Source organism: Boleophthalmus pectinirostris, unplaced genomic scaffold, assembly GCF_026225935.1.
Source record: "Boleophthalmus pectinirostris isolate CB_2022bp ecotype Guang Dong unplaced genomic scaffold, ASM2622593v1 HiC_scaffold_22, whole genome shotgun sequence".
Taxonomy (NCBI): Eukaryota; Metazoa; Chordata; class Actinopteri; order Gobiiformes; family Gobiidae; genus Boleophthalmus; species Boleophthalmus pectinirostris.
Genome location: NW_026571190.1, coordinates 20,495,390 through 20,513,768, shown reverse-complemented (window position 1 = coordinate 20,513,768; position 18,379 = coordinate 20,495,390). Strand labels below are relative to the sequence as shown.

The following is an 18,379-nucleotide window of genomic DNA, read 5'->3' as shown; positions in this document are numbered from 1 at the left end:
CATAAAGGAATCAACATTTACCACTGCGTTTGAAGGGTGCCATGGTGTCAAGCCTTAAAAGAAAAGAAATAGAGTCACTGAGAGGAAATAATTTGGAACCACAAGCCTATTAAACACCAGAGGAAATTTTATTGCAAACGAATTGGGTTATTTTGCACAATTTTTACATTGTTAATTTTTAATAAAACAATAAAAAAGAACAATAAATAAGATACCATTACTACGATAACAAAACTGTCAAATTTACTCATCACTAGGATTGGCACAAGGGCAGTTCACAAAAGTACCAGGATGTTCAAGTGTTATAGGACAAATTAAGCATGATGCAGAAAGCATACATAACCTGAGACCAGTGTTGCATAATGATGATGATTATTTATTACATTGAGAGACCTTTCAGCATTTGACTGCATTGTTTACCTTTCAGCAAAAGCCTACATAACCTAAAGCTAAGTCGGTGTGTCCTGTTGAGACTTTGGGATACTTTCTACCGATTGATCCTCCACAGGCTCCACACTAAGCAGTGTTTGTGAGGTCTTACAGATATACATTTCTCCTGGACCATTTTCCGTCAGAGACTGATTTAGCTGCATGAAAGTTTGCTTCTTTTCAGGTCTGACCATAGTAGTTGTGATCACAGAGTCACTAAATATTGTGTTGGAGAAAACTGAGTTATAAGTGAATGCTGAACCAAAAGCTGACTCCTGCACAGGGGACTTTGGGCGGTCAGAAGGAACAGCGGCTGGGTCTCTTGGAGGTTTAACTGGAGGAGCTGGCTCATTGTGCTTGCCTATTTCTATATGTTTTGTTGAACTTGATTCATCTTGCTCTGTTATACTCTCAGAGACTTGGACAGGTAGGGGATCAAGCTTTACCGTGCAGTCACTACTGACACTTGAGCATCTGGATGAATTCTCTGCTTTGGAAATAATACCCCCAGCATGAGGAAGGCTTTTAGCAGACTTGGTCCCTTTAAGTCTTCCCTCTTTACCAACAGGTGTAGAGAAACAGTTTAGGCACCCAGACATTGAAGATGATTTTCCTTGGACATACAACACTGTGATTGGAGAACAAGCAACAACTCTAGTTGTTGCAGTGTTTCCTAAATCTGATTTTGAATCAGTCTCACTTTCCTCTTGGTTTGTTTTCTCACTGTTTGAAGCATCTGACAGGCAGTATGTAAACTTGCTCTTTGAACCTCTTCTGAGGCTCTTTGTGCCTCTTGTGAGCCAGAAATCCTGAGTTGGTCCAGGATCCTTTTTCTTGTCTTTGGACGCAACATCAGAAGACTTCCGCAGGTGACCATGTTGTGGAGTAGAAGCATCAGCAGGAGGTTGAGTGGAAATTGAATTGTGATATGGTTGGGGCAGTTGGACTGGGCTGCTGCCACTGGACCAGGGCTGATTATCAAGGCTCACATTGAACTCTCCGCTGCTCTCACTTTGGGCTCGGCTTTGAGTGCCATTTGGATCTGGAAAGAAAAAGACATTTAGGTAAATTAAATTAAAATACAACAGTACAGTAGCATAACATGAAGCCCTACAATGTGCTACTCAAGTTAGCCTTCTATCCCATTAAATGATTCTCATGTTCAGCTCTTCCCCTGTCTGTCTGTGTTACTGTGCCTGCAGTGCATGTAGGTCGCAAAAGAAACAGAGTGAGCATAGAGTCATAGTTGTGCCTCTAGCTGGTAATACATCATGTCACCACCAGTGGACAGTAAAAGCAAGCTTTTCAGCTTTGGTTTATCCAACGTGGTCAGCACAGAGATTAATATAAAACAAGGTCATGGTTGCAATTTGATGGTTTTAGTCTAATTCCTAGACTGGTAATACATCTGTATGATGCCGGAATCCGTTAAATGAGAATCCACAGAGATTTACCATGGTTTTGAAGCTCATCGTTATCTTCCACTCCAGATGGCACAGCACTGTCATTTGAATCCTTATCTGTAGGCAGAATAAGATGAACACATGATTTAAAAATTACATGAAAATATTTACACATTCTATACTCCAAGAAGCATGTTGATAACAAAACAAAACTAAACAAGCATAAAAAACATGTCATCTACCTGTTACCCATAGGTCACACACATCAAGGGCAGTCTCAGAGTGGTGGTGAGTGGGCAGATGAAGGGTTTCTGATTTGGAATGATGAAGGTTGAAGATGGATAGGATGGAGGTTGTAAAAGATGAAGTCATTGTGTCCTCCGAGTTTATTTCTGTATCTGACTTGTCGAGCTTCCGCATGCTGCCTGCCCACCTCTCATCTCTGAGTGGGGACGAGGGGTGCACTAAACTAGTCAAGGCTACATTGGAGGGTCAAAGAATGAGAATGGGGTGAAAACAAAGATATTTGAATATCATTTTTTGGAAAAGATAAAAAAAAAACCTGCTAGTATCCTTCTGCAATGTGATACAATTCTGACCTATTGTTGACCTGAAATATAACACTGACCTAAAATTTATGACAACAACAATTTCACTTTACAATGAAATTTGAGTTTTATGAAGTGAATTACTGACTATGAAAATTTTGCTTTAAATCCTGACAATTAATATTGAGATATGAACATATTAACAACACAATTAAAATGGAAAGTGCTAATAATTAAATTGTAAGTAGATAGTAAATGAATGTTAAGCTAACAGTGGTTTCTTACACATGGAACGACGAAAGATGGACTTGGCTTTGTCTTTGTCCTTAAGTCTCTTCTTCATACGAGGAAATATTTTGAGAGAGGCTATTTCCAAGTATAAAAATGTGATGTAGAGACAGGTGAGGGGAGAAAGAAGGACAATTAGCAGGGAGGGGAAATACAGCAAAAAGGAACATACATTGACACAAGACAAAGGAAAAATGTTTAAGGAAAGTTACACACATCAAGCAACATTCTGTATGAATTCTGAATAGATCTATGTGTCTAATAACATACACAATAACAAACTGACCACTGGTCTAATTGAATTTATTTGAGTTTTTATATTCTGTAAATATTGTCAAAGAAAATAATTTGAGCAATGCTGATGTTCTGTGTCCTTCAGATACTGATTTTACCAGCCTGCACATCTCTGTCTGACTTGAAAGCAATGTTTTGGCTTTAAAGCAGGTGGGATCTTTTGTCGTAGGCTGGTGCTTTCTTTCTTGTCTGAAAGTGATGAGGCTGTACCAGATCTATTAAAATCTGGCAGCTCATACTTACTGCTGCTGTAACGAGGTGGTGTCATGTGACCTGATGGTGAGGAAGACACCCCATCAAGGCCTATGAAAGAGCTGTTATTATGACGCAGGAGGTGTGGGTCTGTCCCAGGATGAGTTGGCGAAGGTGGTTGTTCTGAACCACTATCACGGCTACTAGATTTGATTAGCCTCTTCAGTTTAAGTGTGAGCCAATTTCCACGCCTGTGGACAAGTACAACCAAAAGACAACCAAAAGAATAAGAGGACTACTATTATTTATTACATATCCACAGTTCTATTTTTCAGTAATAGCACATGCAGTTAATTCCCACAGTAAATGAAACTACAACGTTTTTTTTAACTGTAGAAAAGCTAATAACTATTAATTTATGTCAATTAAAAATTTACCTTCGAGGAGGAGATGGTTCATAAAATTTGTACTGGTCCATTATCTTTTCTTCAAGCTTTTCCTTCTGCCTTCTCAGATCATTTAGCTTATCACTGAGTTGAGAAAAAACTAATTAAATATTGCAAAGCAAAAATAAAACTCAAGCATACTGGCTTGTCAAAGCCTGATCTTGTCAGATCTTAGAATCTAAGCAAGGCCGGGCCTGGTTAGTACTTGGATGGAAGACCACTGGGAATATCAGATGCCACAGTCGGGTGCCAGTCATTGTGTCCTTAAGCAGGACACTTCACCCACATTGCCTATTCTGAAAGGGGTGTGTGAGTGAGTGCATAGATTGGCAACCTCACTCATGTCAGTCTGCCCCAGGGCAGCTGTGGCTACTATAGTAGCTTAGCACCACAGAGTGTGGCGTGAATGAATAATGTACTGTAAGGTGCTTTGGGTGCTTTGAAAAGCACTATATGACTCCAGTGGTTAATTTATTAATTAGTGTTTTAATGACTTACATGTACTGTCTCTCCTCAACATGAAACAGATCTTTGCTTTCCATGGTCTGCTCCAACAAAGTTCTGTTTTGAATCATAAGGGTCTCAATCTGGTTGAGTAAGTGCCGGTTCTCTTCCTCCAAGTTGCCTTTGAGCTGGCCCAATAACTGTAACACAATTATTGAAGACTTTATTCATGTCAGGCACCAGCTGAACATTGTATGTACTGCATTTACTGCCAACTTGTACCTCACACTGATTGCCCAGTTTGGTGGAGGTAATGTCCAATTCTTGAAACTCCTTTTTAAGTTTAGAGAAATCAGCCTGTAGCCAGGTGTGCTCAAGTTTGGCCTCATTAAGCTGACTTTTGACTTCTTTGTGATCAGTGGTCAGTAACTCATGATCATTGAGAAGCTGACGGTAGGTTTGGTTAAGCCTTTGAGAAAATAAGGAAATATATCAACAGTTTCTGAAATTACAAATTGTAAATGTTTGTATTTCTCACCAGTCCTTCTCATCTCGAAGCCTGCAGCACTCAGCAGCTGTTGCCCTATGTTGTTCTTTTTCCATTGAGATCTTCACCTGTTCTTCTTTCAGGGTTTTCTCAAGTTCTTCAAGTTTAGTCCGCTGCAGTACTAATGTGTTGTACCTAAATATAAGCCATAATTGATACCGATTTTCATAATATAAAGTTGTATGAAAGTTGTATGTTCTTGCGTTGGCCTCACCTGTCCTGCAGTGAGCGGTTCTCCAGTTCTAGTGTGCGGTGTGCCTTTTTCAGACATCCATGTTTGCCCATCAGAGCCTCATACTCCATGGCCTGTCTCTCATGCAGGGCTGTGAGTCTCTCATGATCTCGTAACAGCTGCTCATGAAGTGAACGTAGCTCCTCTCTCTCACGTGCGGCAGTGTCACGCTCGCTCTCTGTCCTTGTCTGCTGCTGTTGCAATTGGGAATTCTGAACCAGCAGAGAAGCACACTGGGAGTTCAGAGTAGACTTCTCCACCTGGAACAAGTTATCAGGTTGTTCATTTACTAATTTATTAAGTGTACATTTGTACATGTGTTATAAAGTAAAGTAATAATTACCTGCAGATTAGCATTATGTGTTTGAAGAGCAGTGTTGTTCTCTTGTAAAACTGTAGCTTGTCTTTGGAGAGCAAGGACTTGTGCTTGCTGAGTATTTGACTGACTGTCTAGCTGCTTCACATGGGCCTGCATACCCTGGCGCTCTGCCTCCAGCCTTGCATTCTAAAAAATGATAGGGGAGGCGTTAATCACTGAAGAATCAAACAAAATAGAAAATAGATCCCCACTTACATTCCGCTCCACTTTTATCAGTCTGTCTTTAAGTTTTAGCAGCTCCTTAGTTGCCTCTTGACTTTCTCGTACCCATTCACTCATTGCCTTGCCTGTTTCCTTTGGGGGAACAGAGCTCAGTGTAGATTCTTCATCTAGCCTCTGTTGCAGAGCCTCATAGTTTAATTTTACCTAGACAGTGAGAAATCACGACTTATTACAGGTTTAATAATGTGTGTCTAATTTAAACCAAGTTATTGTGAACATACAGTTTTAAGATCCTGGCGTAGTTGCAGATTAAGTGTTGAAGATTCCTGTAACCGAGCTTCTAGTGCTTCCATCTTTTCTTCTTTAATCTGAAGAGACTTCTTAAGAGATAACTCAAGCTCAGACTCCAACATCTTAACCCTACTGCAAGAAAAAAAAAAAAAAAGTGTGACATTTTTTACTGTACACTGTCTGTAAAATACTTACTTTGTATCAAGTGCATGTTGTTCCTTTTGAACATCATTCATCTCCAGTTCACGTGTCAACCTTTCCAAATCATTGTGTTTTTGCTGATTTTTGAGTTTCTCGCTGACCAGTTCCTGTAGCAAATATGTGGCTACTGTTTATTTTATGCACTTTAGGATATGTATTACATAGGCACAACACGTTGAAAAAGACTGTTTGTCTCACCTCTCTGAGAGTGGCCAGTGTCCTCTGGTCCATTGCACTTTGCTTGCTCAGTTCTCTGTTGTCTCTCTCAATGGATTTGACTCTTTCAGCAGCCTCCTTTAAATTCTCCAGCTCCTTTATAAGAAAACGTGTCTCCTTCTCCAGACTGGCTATACGGACATTACTGCTGTCTAAATTTGCATCTTGGATTTCAGCCTGAAATATAGCATGAATCAGTTTTATTGAGCTGTTTTATTGTGTGTTTGTCTTTTCAAATAATGATTCCTTACTTGTTGGTGAAGTCGTCTGTTTTCTTTTTCTAATTGTCTCCTCTCTCTCTCCAGAACAGTATTTTCCTGCTCGAGAGTAGACTTCTCTGTTTCCAGCTGCTCTAGTCTTCGTGTAGAAATGCGTAGATCTTCCAAAGTGGCTTGCAAAGTCTGATTTTCTGTCTCCAGCTCTTGAACCTCTGCCTCTAGACGCTGAACTTTTCGATCTAAATAAGTAACACAAACTTTGTCAGATGTTCACAAAAACATGTTAAAGCTCTTACCAAGACTTACCAGTGTTGTCTAATGCAGTCTGTAGATGTTGGTTGAGTATGTCCAGGTTCTTGCATTTGGCCTCCAGTCGCTGTGTGTGTTTGCTGTTGTAGGAGGAGTAAGTTGGCAGACCAGTGCTGGCGATGGTTGCATGGCTCAGGCTTGAGTTCTTTGAGCCAGAAGTGTGAACTCTCTCTGGCTCAACACAACAAAGCCGCTGATTGTGGTAGTTTTCATGATCTTCTAGGTCTTCTGAATGCATGCCACCAACTCCATTTTCCACTGGTACTTTCTCCTGTGTAAGGAAATCTGTCCCTTCTGTATAAAAGATCTTAGTTTGGACCTGCTCCAATGAGACAGGGTAGGCTTGAGTGTAGTTCACATCTCCATTCCATATCTCTTCTGCTGAACTGTTCATTTGATTTACTGAATGTGAGTTTGGTGACTGTAATCCTTTAGATACTTCAGAGCTCCTTGGGACAGCTGTAAGTTCTTCAATGGTTCTCAACAGACTTTGGTTTTCCTTTTCAAGTTTTAGCATCCGGCTATGGGTATTTTCACTCACTTCCTCACTTAAACTTAGTGGACCTTAAAACATATAAGAAAGCCTTTTAAATATTGCAACAAGCAGAGATTCCACCAAATGTGGAATCACCTAATTTTGAAAAAAATTACTTCAGTTAAATTTTAGTCATAAGTCACACTGTACTGCATCTGATATGTCTACAAACTAGCAACGCACTCAAAGTGACCCCATTTTGGAACAAAGCCTCATTTTCAATGTAAAGTACCAGCAGACAAAAGAAGGAATGCATGCATTAGCATTCTTACATAATGTGTCTCCTCTCTCATACAAACTCACTTACCCTGGCAGTTCTCATTAGTCTTAGAAAGTTGGTCTAATTCCCAACCCAGGTGTTGAGACTCCTCCATACTCCTCCTCTGGGCCATGTACAGACTGAGGTTCTCTTCCTGCAGATCCTCAAAGCGCTTTTGGCCCACCTCTTTTTCCTGTACCAAGACTTTTCAGTAAGCTCTGACACTAACAGTGCAATGACAATGTCAGTGTGTGTAGTTGCTTCACCTGCTCTAAGTCCTGAACTTGAGCTTTCAACAGCAGACACTGCTTCTCAAGTTGATGGATTTTATCAGAGCGTGACCTCCAACCCTCTAGCTGCTCCTCCAAGACCTCTTTGGTCTCTAGTAACACCCTGTTGTCCTCTTTGAGCTCCTGTAAACGAAGACATTGTTGTAATGTTATCTATTTAGTTAACAATCTTGACATAAGACATAAACTTCTTGTCTGTTCTAACCTCCATTTTAGCCTTATAAAAGTCCATCTTGTGAAGTTGATCCCTGTAGCGCCCAATTTCACTTTCAAGCTTGTCTGCTCTTATAGCTCTCTCTCTCATAGAGTCCAGTTCATCACGATATGTCCGAGCTGTACGGGCATCCACAAGCAGCTGGGAATTCTATAAAACACAAATGATAAAAGAACTTTATTGTAACAACACTGGACAACATCTGCACATTTCTTTATCTGTCTTCAGTGGCTAAAAAATCTGCAATGTACACTCTAATGACCACATATGTTGTTTTAGAGTTATGAGTCCTCACCTCCTGTTGAATCCTCTTCAGGTCTATCGCCATGCTCTCCAGTTCATGTCTGCAGTCCAGCATCTGTTCAATTTTTTCTTCTCTGTGACCAACACAAAAGGTGAGTTCTTTAGTTAGAACAGACATGTTATACACAGGGGTCTAGAAGTGTAAGTTAAATCAATCAATATTTACACATCAATATTTACACATAGTGAAGGAAGAGGATTTGAACATGATTATTGTTTTGTGGCAGTGCAGTATCTGTAGAAATGCAGTGCTAATATGGGTCAGTGGTAGTAGAGCTCTGCTATAGAATTTGCCAAGCACACAGCAATGTTGGCCAATCTCCCTCAGGCCAACTCTTGTCCAACTCTGCCTTTTACTCACTGTCTATTAGTAATTTACAATATGCTTCAGTGCAGTGTGCCTTTCTAATTATTACTGGAACCTAAAACAAAAGTATCTCATGTGCAGTCTACATACAGCTCCTGCTTAAGTCTTCTGATCTTGGCTTTGGAGTCGGCCAGCTCCACTGACAGGTGCTGCTGAGCCCCTCTCTGCTGCTGCTCCATGCTGGACTGTGGGCCACTCTGCTGGCTACAGCCATCATCCCAGTCTTGCATTAGCTCTGTGATGGTCTGTTCAACAGAACACATAGTCAACAAATGTATGAATAGTATGTGTACTCAACAGACATATTCTTGCCATACAATACCTCCAAATAGGTGTCTCTTTGATCCAGCAGGCTATGGATGTGTAAAGCCATCCTCCTGGCTATATCCTCTAGTTCATCAGGTTGCCCTTCTCTGATCTCCAACCAGTGCAGATCCAAAACATTCTCCTGGCTGTGGGTCAACTGAGAAATGATGACAATTGCACATGTATTTTAGTTATTACTGCATAAGGACTTCTTGTTAACAGAACTCTAATATATAAAAACATACCTCTTGAATATGAGCAGCTATAGCAGCTTTAGTATCAAATTCAAGAGTTTGGATCCTTTCAATGTAGCCCTCTTTATTTTCACACTGAATAAAATAATGAGTAAAAAGGAATAAAGGAATAAAGAAATAAATATGTATATTTATATATGTATATATTTATATTTATATATAGTATACTGTAAGTACCTGGACTGCACATCCCAAAAGCAATAGTAACAGCTTTTTCATTTCCTCTAAAGCTTGCTCTGTAAATGTACAGATTAATTATTGGTCATGGGCATAAATATTGATACAAATGTTCCAGGAAAATATGACATACCACAATATGGAGTCTTATGCAGCAGCAACACATTTGGCAAGGGGGTCATGATTAACTGTTTAAGATGATCCTGTAGAATATAATACATTTAAAACAAGCACATAAAAACAAAGCAATGTCTGGATGATCTGAGTATTTAGAACAGCTCACAATCAGACATGCTCAACACACACAGTTTGTTAACTCATGCAGCAGTTTGACATATATCCCTAAAAACAAATGAAAATTATTTTTTCATAACTGTGCGATACAATGCTAGAATTTCTACACTGTGGGGAAAATAAAGGTTCTCTTGCTGCTCGTACAGAAGCTTTAATGCCACTACATCACACAGATGTTTACATGGTTAATATTTAGGACACGTCTTAAAGAGAACTAGATAATCCATGCACAAGAAAATGCCACCAACTACTGATTATCAGATGTAACTGGGAGTCATAGGGCACTTCACACTCATACATACTTCATAAATGATCCATGATTTACAATATTGCTGCATTAGAATAACAGATGCATGCACACAGATATCCTATGTATGGCATAACTTTCATCAAGTTTATGAAAAACATTTTATGTAATTATAACACAGCAAGTTTTCTGTACTAGCGGGAAGAGTGCACCTGGTAATAAGTCTTGATCTGCTGGACAAGGAGACTTAGATTATGAATCCTGTTTACTTTGGTCAGGTCCTGAGGTGTAGTTGAAGAACTTCTGGAAGAAGAAAATACATTTTCAAGACACAAACATTCTACATATCTACAGCTGAGTTTGTTAACTGAAACCACACTTGATTTCTCTGTGTGCAATAGTACACAATAAAAAATGTTGTGTGTGAATTAGTCTTTAGTGTTTTAAAGATACGTCATGCTATGAAACACATGTGGTTAGTAGTGACATTAGTAATACTGACAGTAGCAATTTTGGTTCGTTTGTCTGACCCTCATCACCCCCCAACCCCCCATCTGTACTACTGTTCCACTATGCAGGCCCTAATCCCAGAGTGTCTCACAATCCAACAGATTATCCCGCCTCTTCCTTTCTGCACATTGTTTTTTACGATTAAACCAGTTATTGTTAGTTATACCAAATAAATCTCATTTAACATGGCATGCTATGCACATATCCATTTAGCATGTACTGTAGGCCATCATAGTGTGGTTCTGTGGGATATGTTTTTTTTCATGGCCGATGCCCATTGTTTAGAATTCAGAGCAATTGATGGTCAATAAGATCTGTTGATATTTTTGATCTGATATATCTGGCAGGTTTTGATCCTGATATTTTATCCAAATTATGCTTTTTTTTTTTTTAAAGCAAACCCATAATGAGCTGGGCAGTCATGTTTTGTGCAGGTATCTCTTTGCATGTTAAAATAAACTTTGCATGCATTCTTTTGGCAGGTGGTCGGCCAAAACAAAATATCGGCCTGTGCTGGAAATTTGAGGCAGATCAGCTAAAAAGGGCAAATATCAGCCCAATTTCTATGTGGGACTACTTTGTCTTTGAATTCACTACAGCCTTAGTTACATGGCAGACTGTCAGGGGAGCATGAGGCTGTCATGTTGGAGGGTAATGCCTTAAGAACATAAGGGGCCCCAAATCATAATCTCTTAAGTAGCCTCTTGACAGCCTGTATGATGCCCCCTTGATTTGGAATATCTGAAGCAGTTTTTCCTAAATTATAGCTATTTTACATTATGTAATTTCTTTCTGATTTAATTTTACTCTGAACGATTCTATTACTGTGTGTAGCCTAATTTATTGTAACTTACATTTGACTCATGATGTCGTTCAGAAACACTCCGTCCAACAGAACAGACAAGTCAAAGTGCATAGTTTGATCCTCAGGCATAAACGTCTTGACCTTATCATAAAACAATCAGTAGTTAGAAAACTGAGTTGATGGTAACTTGTAGTCTGCAACATCATGTCTGCATTCACCACAACATACCCAAGTGACGAGTGGGCTCATCATGAACTGATCCAGATAGGGTAGAAAAACTCCACTCTCCATGGTTGCAAGCGGTGGCGTGAATAAAAACCTTAATAATGAGTAACGGTAATCATCAGTGTAGACATCCTCTGACCCCGAGCTGGCACGACCGTCCCATGCGCTTCAGCAGAAAACTAATTTAACTGTAGCTTTAAGTTTAGTACCCTGGTTTAACCACTCACTAAAGTTAAATTCTGAAATTTCGCCGTTTCGATGCGGAGGATTCACGTTTGACAAACAAGTCCGTTGTTCTGTCCCTGCCACAACATCCTCTCGAGTCGTCCTCTGCAAAGGCATCTGTCGTCGGTCCCCCTACCCCCTCTCCCCCTCTCTCCCGCTGCCCGCCAGACTTGGCAGTAATGCACTTTTGCACCGGTAATCCAAACGCAGTTACACAGCCGTAGATAAATGCTCCAATTTGAAATGTTTGGCCTACTTAAAAACACACACATGCACACAAAAATGGAGCCATCTTAAAACCAAATGCTAAAGAATACTGGAATATCTTCGCCTTTAATCTGTAGCTATGACAACGCTGGCCCCGCCCTTTGCATCAGTAGTTGTTTTTTTTTGTAGCACAACAAAATCACCCGCTTCACCCTGACAGGACATCATCTCACCCAAAGAAAAGGAGCGTCAGCCCCTCAGCTGTTTCCTGTAGAAGGAAGGATTTGGGTGAAACCTACGTCAGTATGAATGTTATTATTACTTAAATGTCATGCTTAAGATTTACCTTATTATTTTAAGTCCAAAAGTTTTGGTAACGTGACGAACGCACGCAAAAAAAGAAGAGGGAAAAAAAAGCCTGTATCGCCATCTAGTGGCGCTACCAGATACTACTATTTCCCTGTGGTGGAAATACTGTAGTTCTACTGGAAATTTGTACTCCAGTAAAAGTTCTCTTGGTAAAAGTAGGCTACAGTTACATGGCTAAAAACCTACTCAATTACAAGTAGACTGTAGTTTCTTAAGTAAAAAGACACTTGAAAACAGAACGACTAGGCTACACAATTGAAATCAGCAACACTTTTAAAAATGTGTTTTATAGTCTGAGGAATCAATGAAATAAGACAATACTTGTTGAGATAATATAGACATTAACTATATCAATTCCAGGCAGCATTGCTAAAAAGTTCATTGGGACTCTAACAATAAAACAAATAGATATTCTATTCTAGTAGGCACAATTTTTAATTCACACATTAAACAATTCATACAATTGCATATGTTGTGATATTATTGTAACATTCATGCTTCAGTGGATGCTTTATTAAATACATATTCAATGTTAACACTTGCGCTGCTATCAACGAATATTAAGTAAAATACATCACAGATTACCAGTAGTGTTAAAGGTTTAACAGTCTTCATTATAAATGATCGAATTGCGTGTAGTGCATTCTGCGCTCATGAGTGCTCATAGGGAGGATATTGAATCATTTTCCCTCTCCTTTGTCTTTGAATTGCATTCTCTGTATTTGCTGTTTTGATGATTACTTCCTTGATGGCTCTTGGCATAACGTGATCTCCAGTCTCTATCAAAAGCTGCTCTGACTTGGCCGATGATTGTCCTTCCTCTATTTTTAAGATTATTCTGCATCATAATTACAAGCCCCACTCCTGCATTAATGGCAAAGTCACTACCGACCCAGTTGTGGTTACCTATGAAAAGATCACAATAAACTTATTTGCATAATATATCATTTATAATCTTTCAGTAATTTATAGCTTACCAATATATAAAGCGTTATCAGTCACCATGTATTTGTTGTGATTGAGAAGGTCTTGGAAGTCCCCCTTTTTCTCCTTTTGACTAAAGAATCTCTGCAAAGAAAAAGAATTAAAGAAAAAAAAAAGAAAGAAAAAAAATAGTATGTTTATTATACTCTTATTCCTGACCAAATAGTGCTGAATTGTCTCTTTTTTGTACCACTTCAAGGGAGCAGTTGTGAAGTTCCAAACAAAGTGACTTCAAGGAAGAGACGAAGTTGAAGGTGAGAGGGTGAGTTTTTTTCCAGTGAGTAATAAGCATGCGAACTTTGACCCCTCTCAGCATCACAGCTTCTCTGATGACCTCATCAATAGGTGACCAATACCTGAGGGGAAACTATTCTTTATACACTTGGCCTACAGTATTTCTAACCACAATCACTGGGGTTTGTATAAAATTAGATCTCAGTACTGTGTAAAAGTATAATTAATTTAATCTATGATTAATTAATAAATGTAATGTTTTTGTGGAGACATTATTTAACAATATACACATTTTTAGATATTGTCTATAATAGAAACAAAAACATTATAAAGCAAATATAAGGGTAAAAAGGGTGAATTAAGTGATAGTTCTGCTTGTTTGTAATTCATTTTCAGGTCTTTCATTTGTGTGTAATGCTTAAACCTCAAGGACGGATATGTACACATAATATAAAATTGCTTGTCGCTAGTGCAGATGATCATGTTATGATGTTCTCCGAAACCCAATGTGTCAAAGATGGTAGTTGGATGTAGGAATACCTGGTATCTGCACCTCCTCTGAGCTTCCTGTTGACCAATGGGAGGTAGTCTGTCACCGAGATGAAGATGAATGATTTTGCACTGTGAATGACTTGATATATGGCATCTACATCTTTGGTCCGATCTTTAGCACAGAAGAGTTCAGGAGAGGTCTGCATGAGGAATACATCATAAATACAAGACTTAATTTAAGTCATTTTCAGAGGCCAACAATTGGTATATATCAAACAGAGCTTCATCATCCAGTGAAGCTGTACTTGTAGTTATGTACTATTTGCTAAATATAAATGTTTTTACATGCAAGGGCAGTCAAATTATTTCTTTTCTATAAGTTTAAAACGAGGCAGAAAAGATGGTTGAAGGTGCCTCCTGCAACAATTTTTGATTTGACTTTTGAGTGATTTGTTGCTTTTGAGGGAAACACGATTTATTTCTGTCAAATGGGTTAGGGTTAGGGTTATAATAAATGCAATAAAATACACTCCTCTCTATTCTCTTTACTAGTTAGATTTAATATCAAACTTATTCAGGTGGTGAAAGAAAGAAATTAAAAGTAGAGAGTATAGTGTTAGAAGTAGTACTAGTTTAGTTAGTGGTATCTTTCTGTAAATCTATTTTTGTCACTACTTTATTTTAACCTGTGTAATAGCCATTTTACTTCCACAGTATTCAATGTATGCAGTTGCTCACAGAAACAAAAGTTGTGGCTTCAGTTTCATTGACTTGGAGCTCCAGTGGCTCGTCTATTTTGTAGAGGGCTGAGACTCTTCTAGACCAGATGGTGGGGATGTAGTCTCTCTCATGTAGCTGCCAGTAAAAGGAGAAGACTCTGTGCAGGTCCAGAGCCAGACAGCTGCAGTTATACAGCACCAGCCCCATTTCTTTCCTCTGTGGAGGGACAGCACAGAAAACAGCTGATCAAGCACCCAAGTTACAGGGTTGACTGATGAGAGGAGAGACTGAGACTTGCATATAGAGGTTAGGCTTCTTTAGTAAATCATCTCAGCACACGCCAAAAAAGATGAAGAAGAAAAAGGTTTCTAAAAATATCCATTCAACTCTGCAAAATTATTTTTATACACACAATAATAATGCCTTTGCTTTACAAGTATGACAAGCGTTTGAAAGTTCCACACAGAAGTTAGCTTACATTCTCTGCACACCTGATCTGGTAAGGTCTTTGAAGCGAGCATAAACATAGTCATATTGAAGTCATATTGAAAAATAAGCTCTAAATTAAAATGAAGTGCTTCATCTTGTCCAGGCCCAGTGCAGACATTTAAATAATCCCTGTTAAACAATAGGAGGACCCTCACAGGTGTGCACTAAAGTAATAGAGTGTGCTCAGGCTATGTGTGGCTCAGCTGTCCCTGTAGGTGTGCAAAGGATGTCATTTAATTACATTTGTCTCACATTAATCTCTCAAATTAAAACCACAGCCACCATTCAAGGCCACAGAGGACTGTACATTGCAAAATCATTTATATAGATTATCTCATTTCAGTTTTAATTTGACTCTGAACAAGTGCATGCTGGTACTTACTTTAGAAAATGACCTCCAGTTCATATCGCCAGTCCCTATATACATATGCTTACGGTCCACTATCCAGAATGAAGAATTCAGGCCCCCTCTGGTGAAGGCTGTCATATTAACAAAAGAAACCTCAGCACCTAGAAAGCATAGAGATGATCATTTGCCTGTCTCCAGCACATTGGTCTGATGGGATATGAGTTCAAGTGTGAATCCACCCAAGAATCACATCAGTCAGGTTTAGAAGGAAATGCTATAGTGACATCACAAACACTGTTCCTAAATGCAGACATATGACTGACCGTGTTCCACCAAGGTCTTCAGCTCAACTGAATTAGTCAGGCTGCTGGCAATCTTCAATTTAACCCCTCGAGATTTTAGTCCAATCAGTCTCTGGAACAAAAGTTGACCCTGAGAAGAAACCTGTGTCAAGCATTACTGTAGACAAGAATTTACAAGTGTGGCTTTAAAGGTCGATACAATCTCAGCAAGACTAATTACATTAAAACAGAGTACAGTGCATCTTTAGTAGGAATTAATTGGATTGTGCCTTCTAAATGTCCAATAGAATGGTTGTAGACAAGCACACAGCACTTTGTACCTGTTTTGCAGAGCCTGGTTTGGTGTCCGTGTCACAGGAGTTGAGGTTCCAGACAGGTGACACTACCTCGATGGAATATTTGGCCAGATCCAAGAGTGTGTGGAAGCCAGCAGACAGGGGCATGTTTGTCTTGGCATCGGCAGGGAAGAGGTCCTCAGGAATATTCTCCACAAGAACAATGCTGGATATGACAGAGCAGGTAACTGATCAATCAATTTATCATTTTATATAATTTTATCTACTATTAAAGCCCCCCAAATGTCAGAATTAACCCATTCACGAGTGACAAAACCAGAGTCACTAATCACTAATCACTATCACTAATGCTAGTTCCAAGCTTTAGCTCTTTTAAATATCCCAATATGTTTGATGGTGTGTCCAGAAAGGATAACTCACTTTGTAAACTAATCCACAGAAGTGGGTCATCGTACATTAATGAAGTTGGCTATACAGATGTCTACAGTTTTCTTACCGACAGTTCCTGCTGCAGTTCTCCTCTGTGATGCCGTCTTCACTATCTCCCCAAATGTCCACGGAGGAGAAAAATAAAGCCACCAGAACAGCAAAGCAGCAGACCAGGGCAAAGATAGCAATACATTTTTGCTGGGTCTAAAAAAAAATAAAGACAAATGTAGTTGTATCCCACTAGGTTAAATTGAAGCATTCCAGTTACAATAATTATATAATAATTAATAATTAAATAAATATCACTAACAAACTTAATACTCATACTTTACTGAGCTAATTTTAGTCCTGATGTGATGAAGTGTGAACACGCCTTTAAAATCCAACTTTTCTCCAACATTGATGTTAGATTTAACTTTTAATGGCATACGACAAGATAATGATTAGCTCACCATCTCTGATGCCCTCAGGTCAATATCATTGATAAGAGGATAAGATGTGTGATCAATAAAACAACAACAAATACAGCAGTCCTAGTCCAGCTAAGTTAGACACCACTGATTTGACAACTCTGCTGCAGCTGAGGAATCCCAAGGTCTGGAGCACACACCCACCCGCTTTTGCAAATCCCACTTTAGACCAAGAACAGGGGCCAACTCAAGTGGAACGCTCTCCCAATGAAGGCAAATTGACACACACTAAAGGATAGCATTGGTGTAGAGTATACTGTATATTGTCAGCTTTGTTGCTGATGTAAAGCCCTATGGAGGAGACTTTTATGACCTCTGTGCCAAGGGTAAGAAATGACATACAAGAAAAGTGAAATTACTTTCTATAGTGGAAGATGCAACAATAAGGAGTGGTATATCAACTACCACTGTGACAAAGGCAGAATATGGTCACACTCATTATGCAACAATGCATTTCTTTCTGAGGGGCTGAAGAGCTTTGATTCAAGTAAAAACTACAGAAAAACCGCTTGCAATTTTGCCTATGTTTGCATATCTTACCAATCAAATTTTTGCTTGCTTAGCTTTGTTGCTTTCAGTTGCTGTCAACATGGCATTATATATTCCCTTTTGTTATGTTTGATCAGTCAGACAAATTGCACCATACGGTGAGGGTATAGGCAGATACTTTCATACATTCTCTTACTTAGTCTATGAAAAGTCAGCACAATTCATGGACAATTGGCATCCTGTATCTTCTTGTACTTGGGGTCAATGGGGTTGTATTCCAACTGTCAAAACGTGTTTGACATGAGGATGGATGTAATCCAGAGGAAGTCTGTCAGAATGTGACAGGTCAGCCAGTGTACAGCACATGCTGATGTCAACACAAATACACATACAACTGTTTATCAGCACAACATATTACATCTGGTGCAAACTTAATTATGCATGTACTGTAACCACTAGAAAATTAGGGAACAAGGACAGAGCCCACTGCACAATATGAAATGTATGATTTATAAAGTCATTGGAGCCAATGCAATATTGTATTGCTATAAAAATCAATTACACAGAAATGCAGCAATTGCACTTAAAACTTCAGTACTACATATAAACATTAACTTTAAATTATTAAAAATGAATATTAAATTAATGTATAAAAAATATATTTTCAATATAGTAGCAGAACATCACAAACATCACCTTCAAGTGCTCTTGCGTGGCTGGTCCTGCCATGGGACCAACACCTCGTGGAACTTTTCAGACAGGTGTAAAATGTTCGCTTACATATCCATCTGTGCCCTTGCCGCTCGCTCTGGACCTTCAGCCTGTCCTGCTCAGTGCTTTTCAAACTCTGTCTTCATTTTGCAGCTCCTACAGCATCCACACACACTCTCCTTCTCTGTTCTGTGTCCTGGTATAGTTCCCACAGCCATAACTTGTGTT

At 39.1% G+C, this 18,379-nt stretch overlaps 2 protein-coding genes across 2 annotated transcripts; both read right to left on the bottom strand.

Moving 5' to 3' along the window:
- Window positions 1–449: 449 nt before the first annotated feature.
- ccdc88aa (coiled-coil domain containing 88Aa) lies at window positions 450–11,451 on the bottom strand. The gene is made up of 28 exons (XM_020941885.2): window positions 11,389–11,451; window positions 11,210–11,301; window positions 10,058–10,148; window positions 9,438–9,507; window positions 9,305–9,363; window positions 9,119–9,202; window positions 8,890–9,030; window positions 8,658–8,812; window positions 8,193–8,274; window positions 7,889–8,047; window positions 7,660–7,806; window positions 7,442–7,586; window positions 6,597–7,163; window positions 6,324–6,529; window positions 6,055–6,249; window positions 5,851–5,963; window positions 5,646–5,784; window positions 5,398–5,568; window positions 5,167–5,328; window positions 4,806–5,083; window positions 4,583–4,726; window positions 4,327–4,513; window positions 4,099–4,244; window positions 3,592–3,684; window positions 3,209–3,405; window positions 2,666–2,746; window positions 1,884–1,949; window positions 450–1,471 (listed from the first exon to the last, which is right to left on the bottom strand). Exons 1-28 carry the CDS (start codon window positions 11,449–11,451, stop codon window positions 450–452), a joined length of 5,055 nt encoding a protein of 1,684 aa, XP_020797544.2.
- A 1,372-nt stretch (window positions 11,452–12,823) lies between these two features.
- pld5 (phospholipase D family, member 5) lies at window positions 12,824–18,234 on the bottom strand. Its single transcript, XM_055158009.1, has 10 exons — window positions 18,137–18,234; window positions 16,549–16,685; window positions 16,077–16,257; window positions 15,778–15,886; window positions 15,488–15,615; window positions 14,635–14,832; window positions 13,945–14,096; window positions 13,361–13,526; window positions 13,164–13,254; window positions 12,824–13,092 (listed from the first exon to the last, which is right to left on the bottom strand). The coding sequence occupies exons 1-10, from the start codon at window positions 18,167–18,169 to the stop codon at window positions 12,848–12,850; spliced, it is 1,440 nt and encodes a 479-aa protein (XP_055013984.1). The 5' UTR covers window positions 18,170–18,234; the 3' UTR covers window positions 12,824–12,847.
- Window positions 18,235–18,379: the final 145 nt, after the last annotated feature.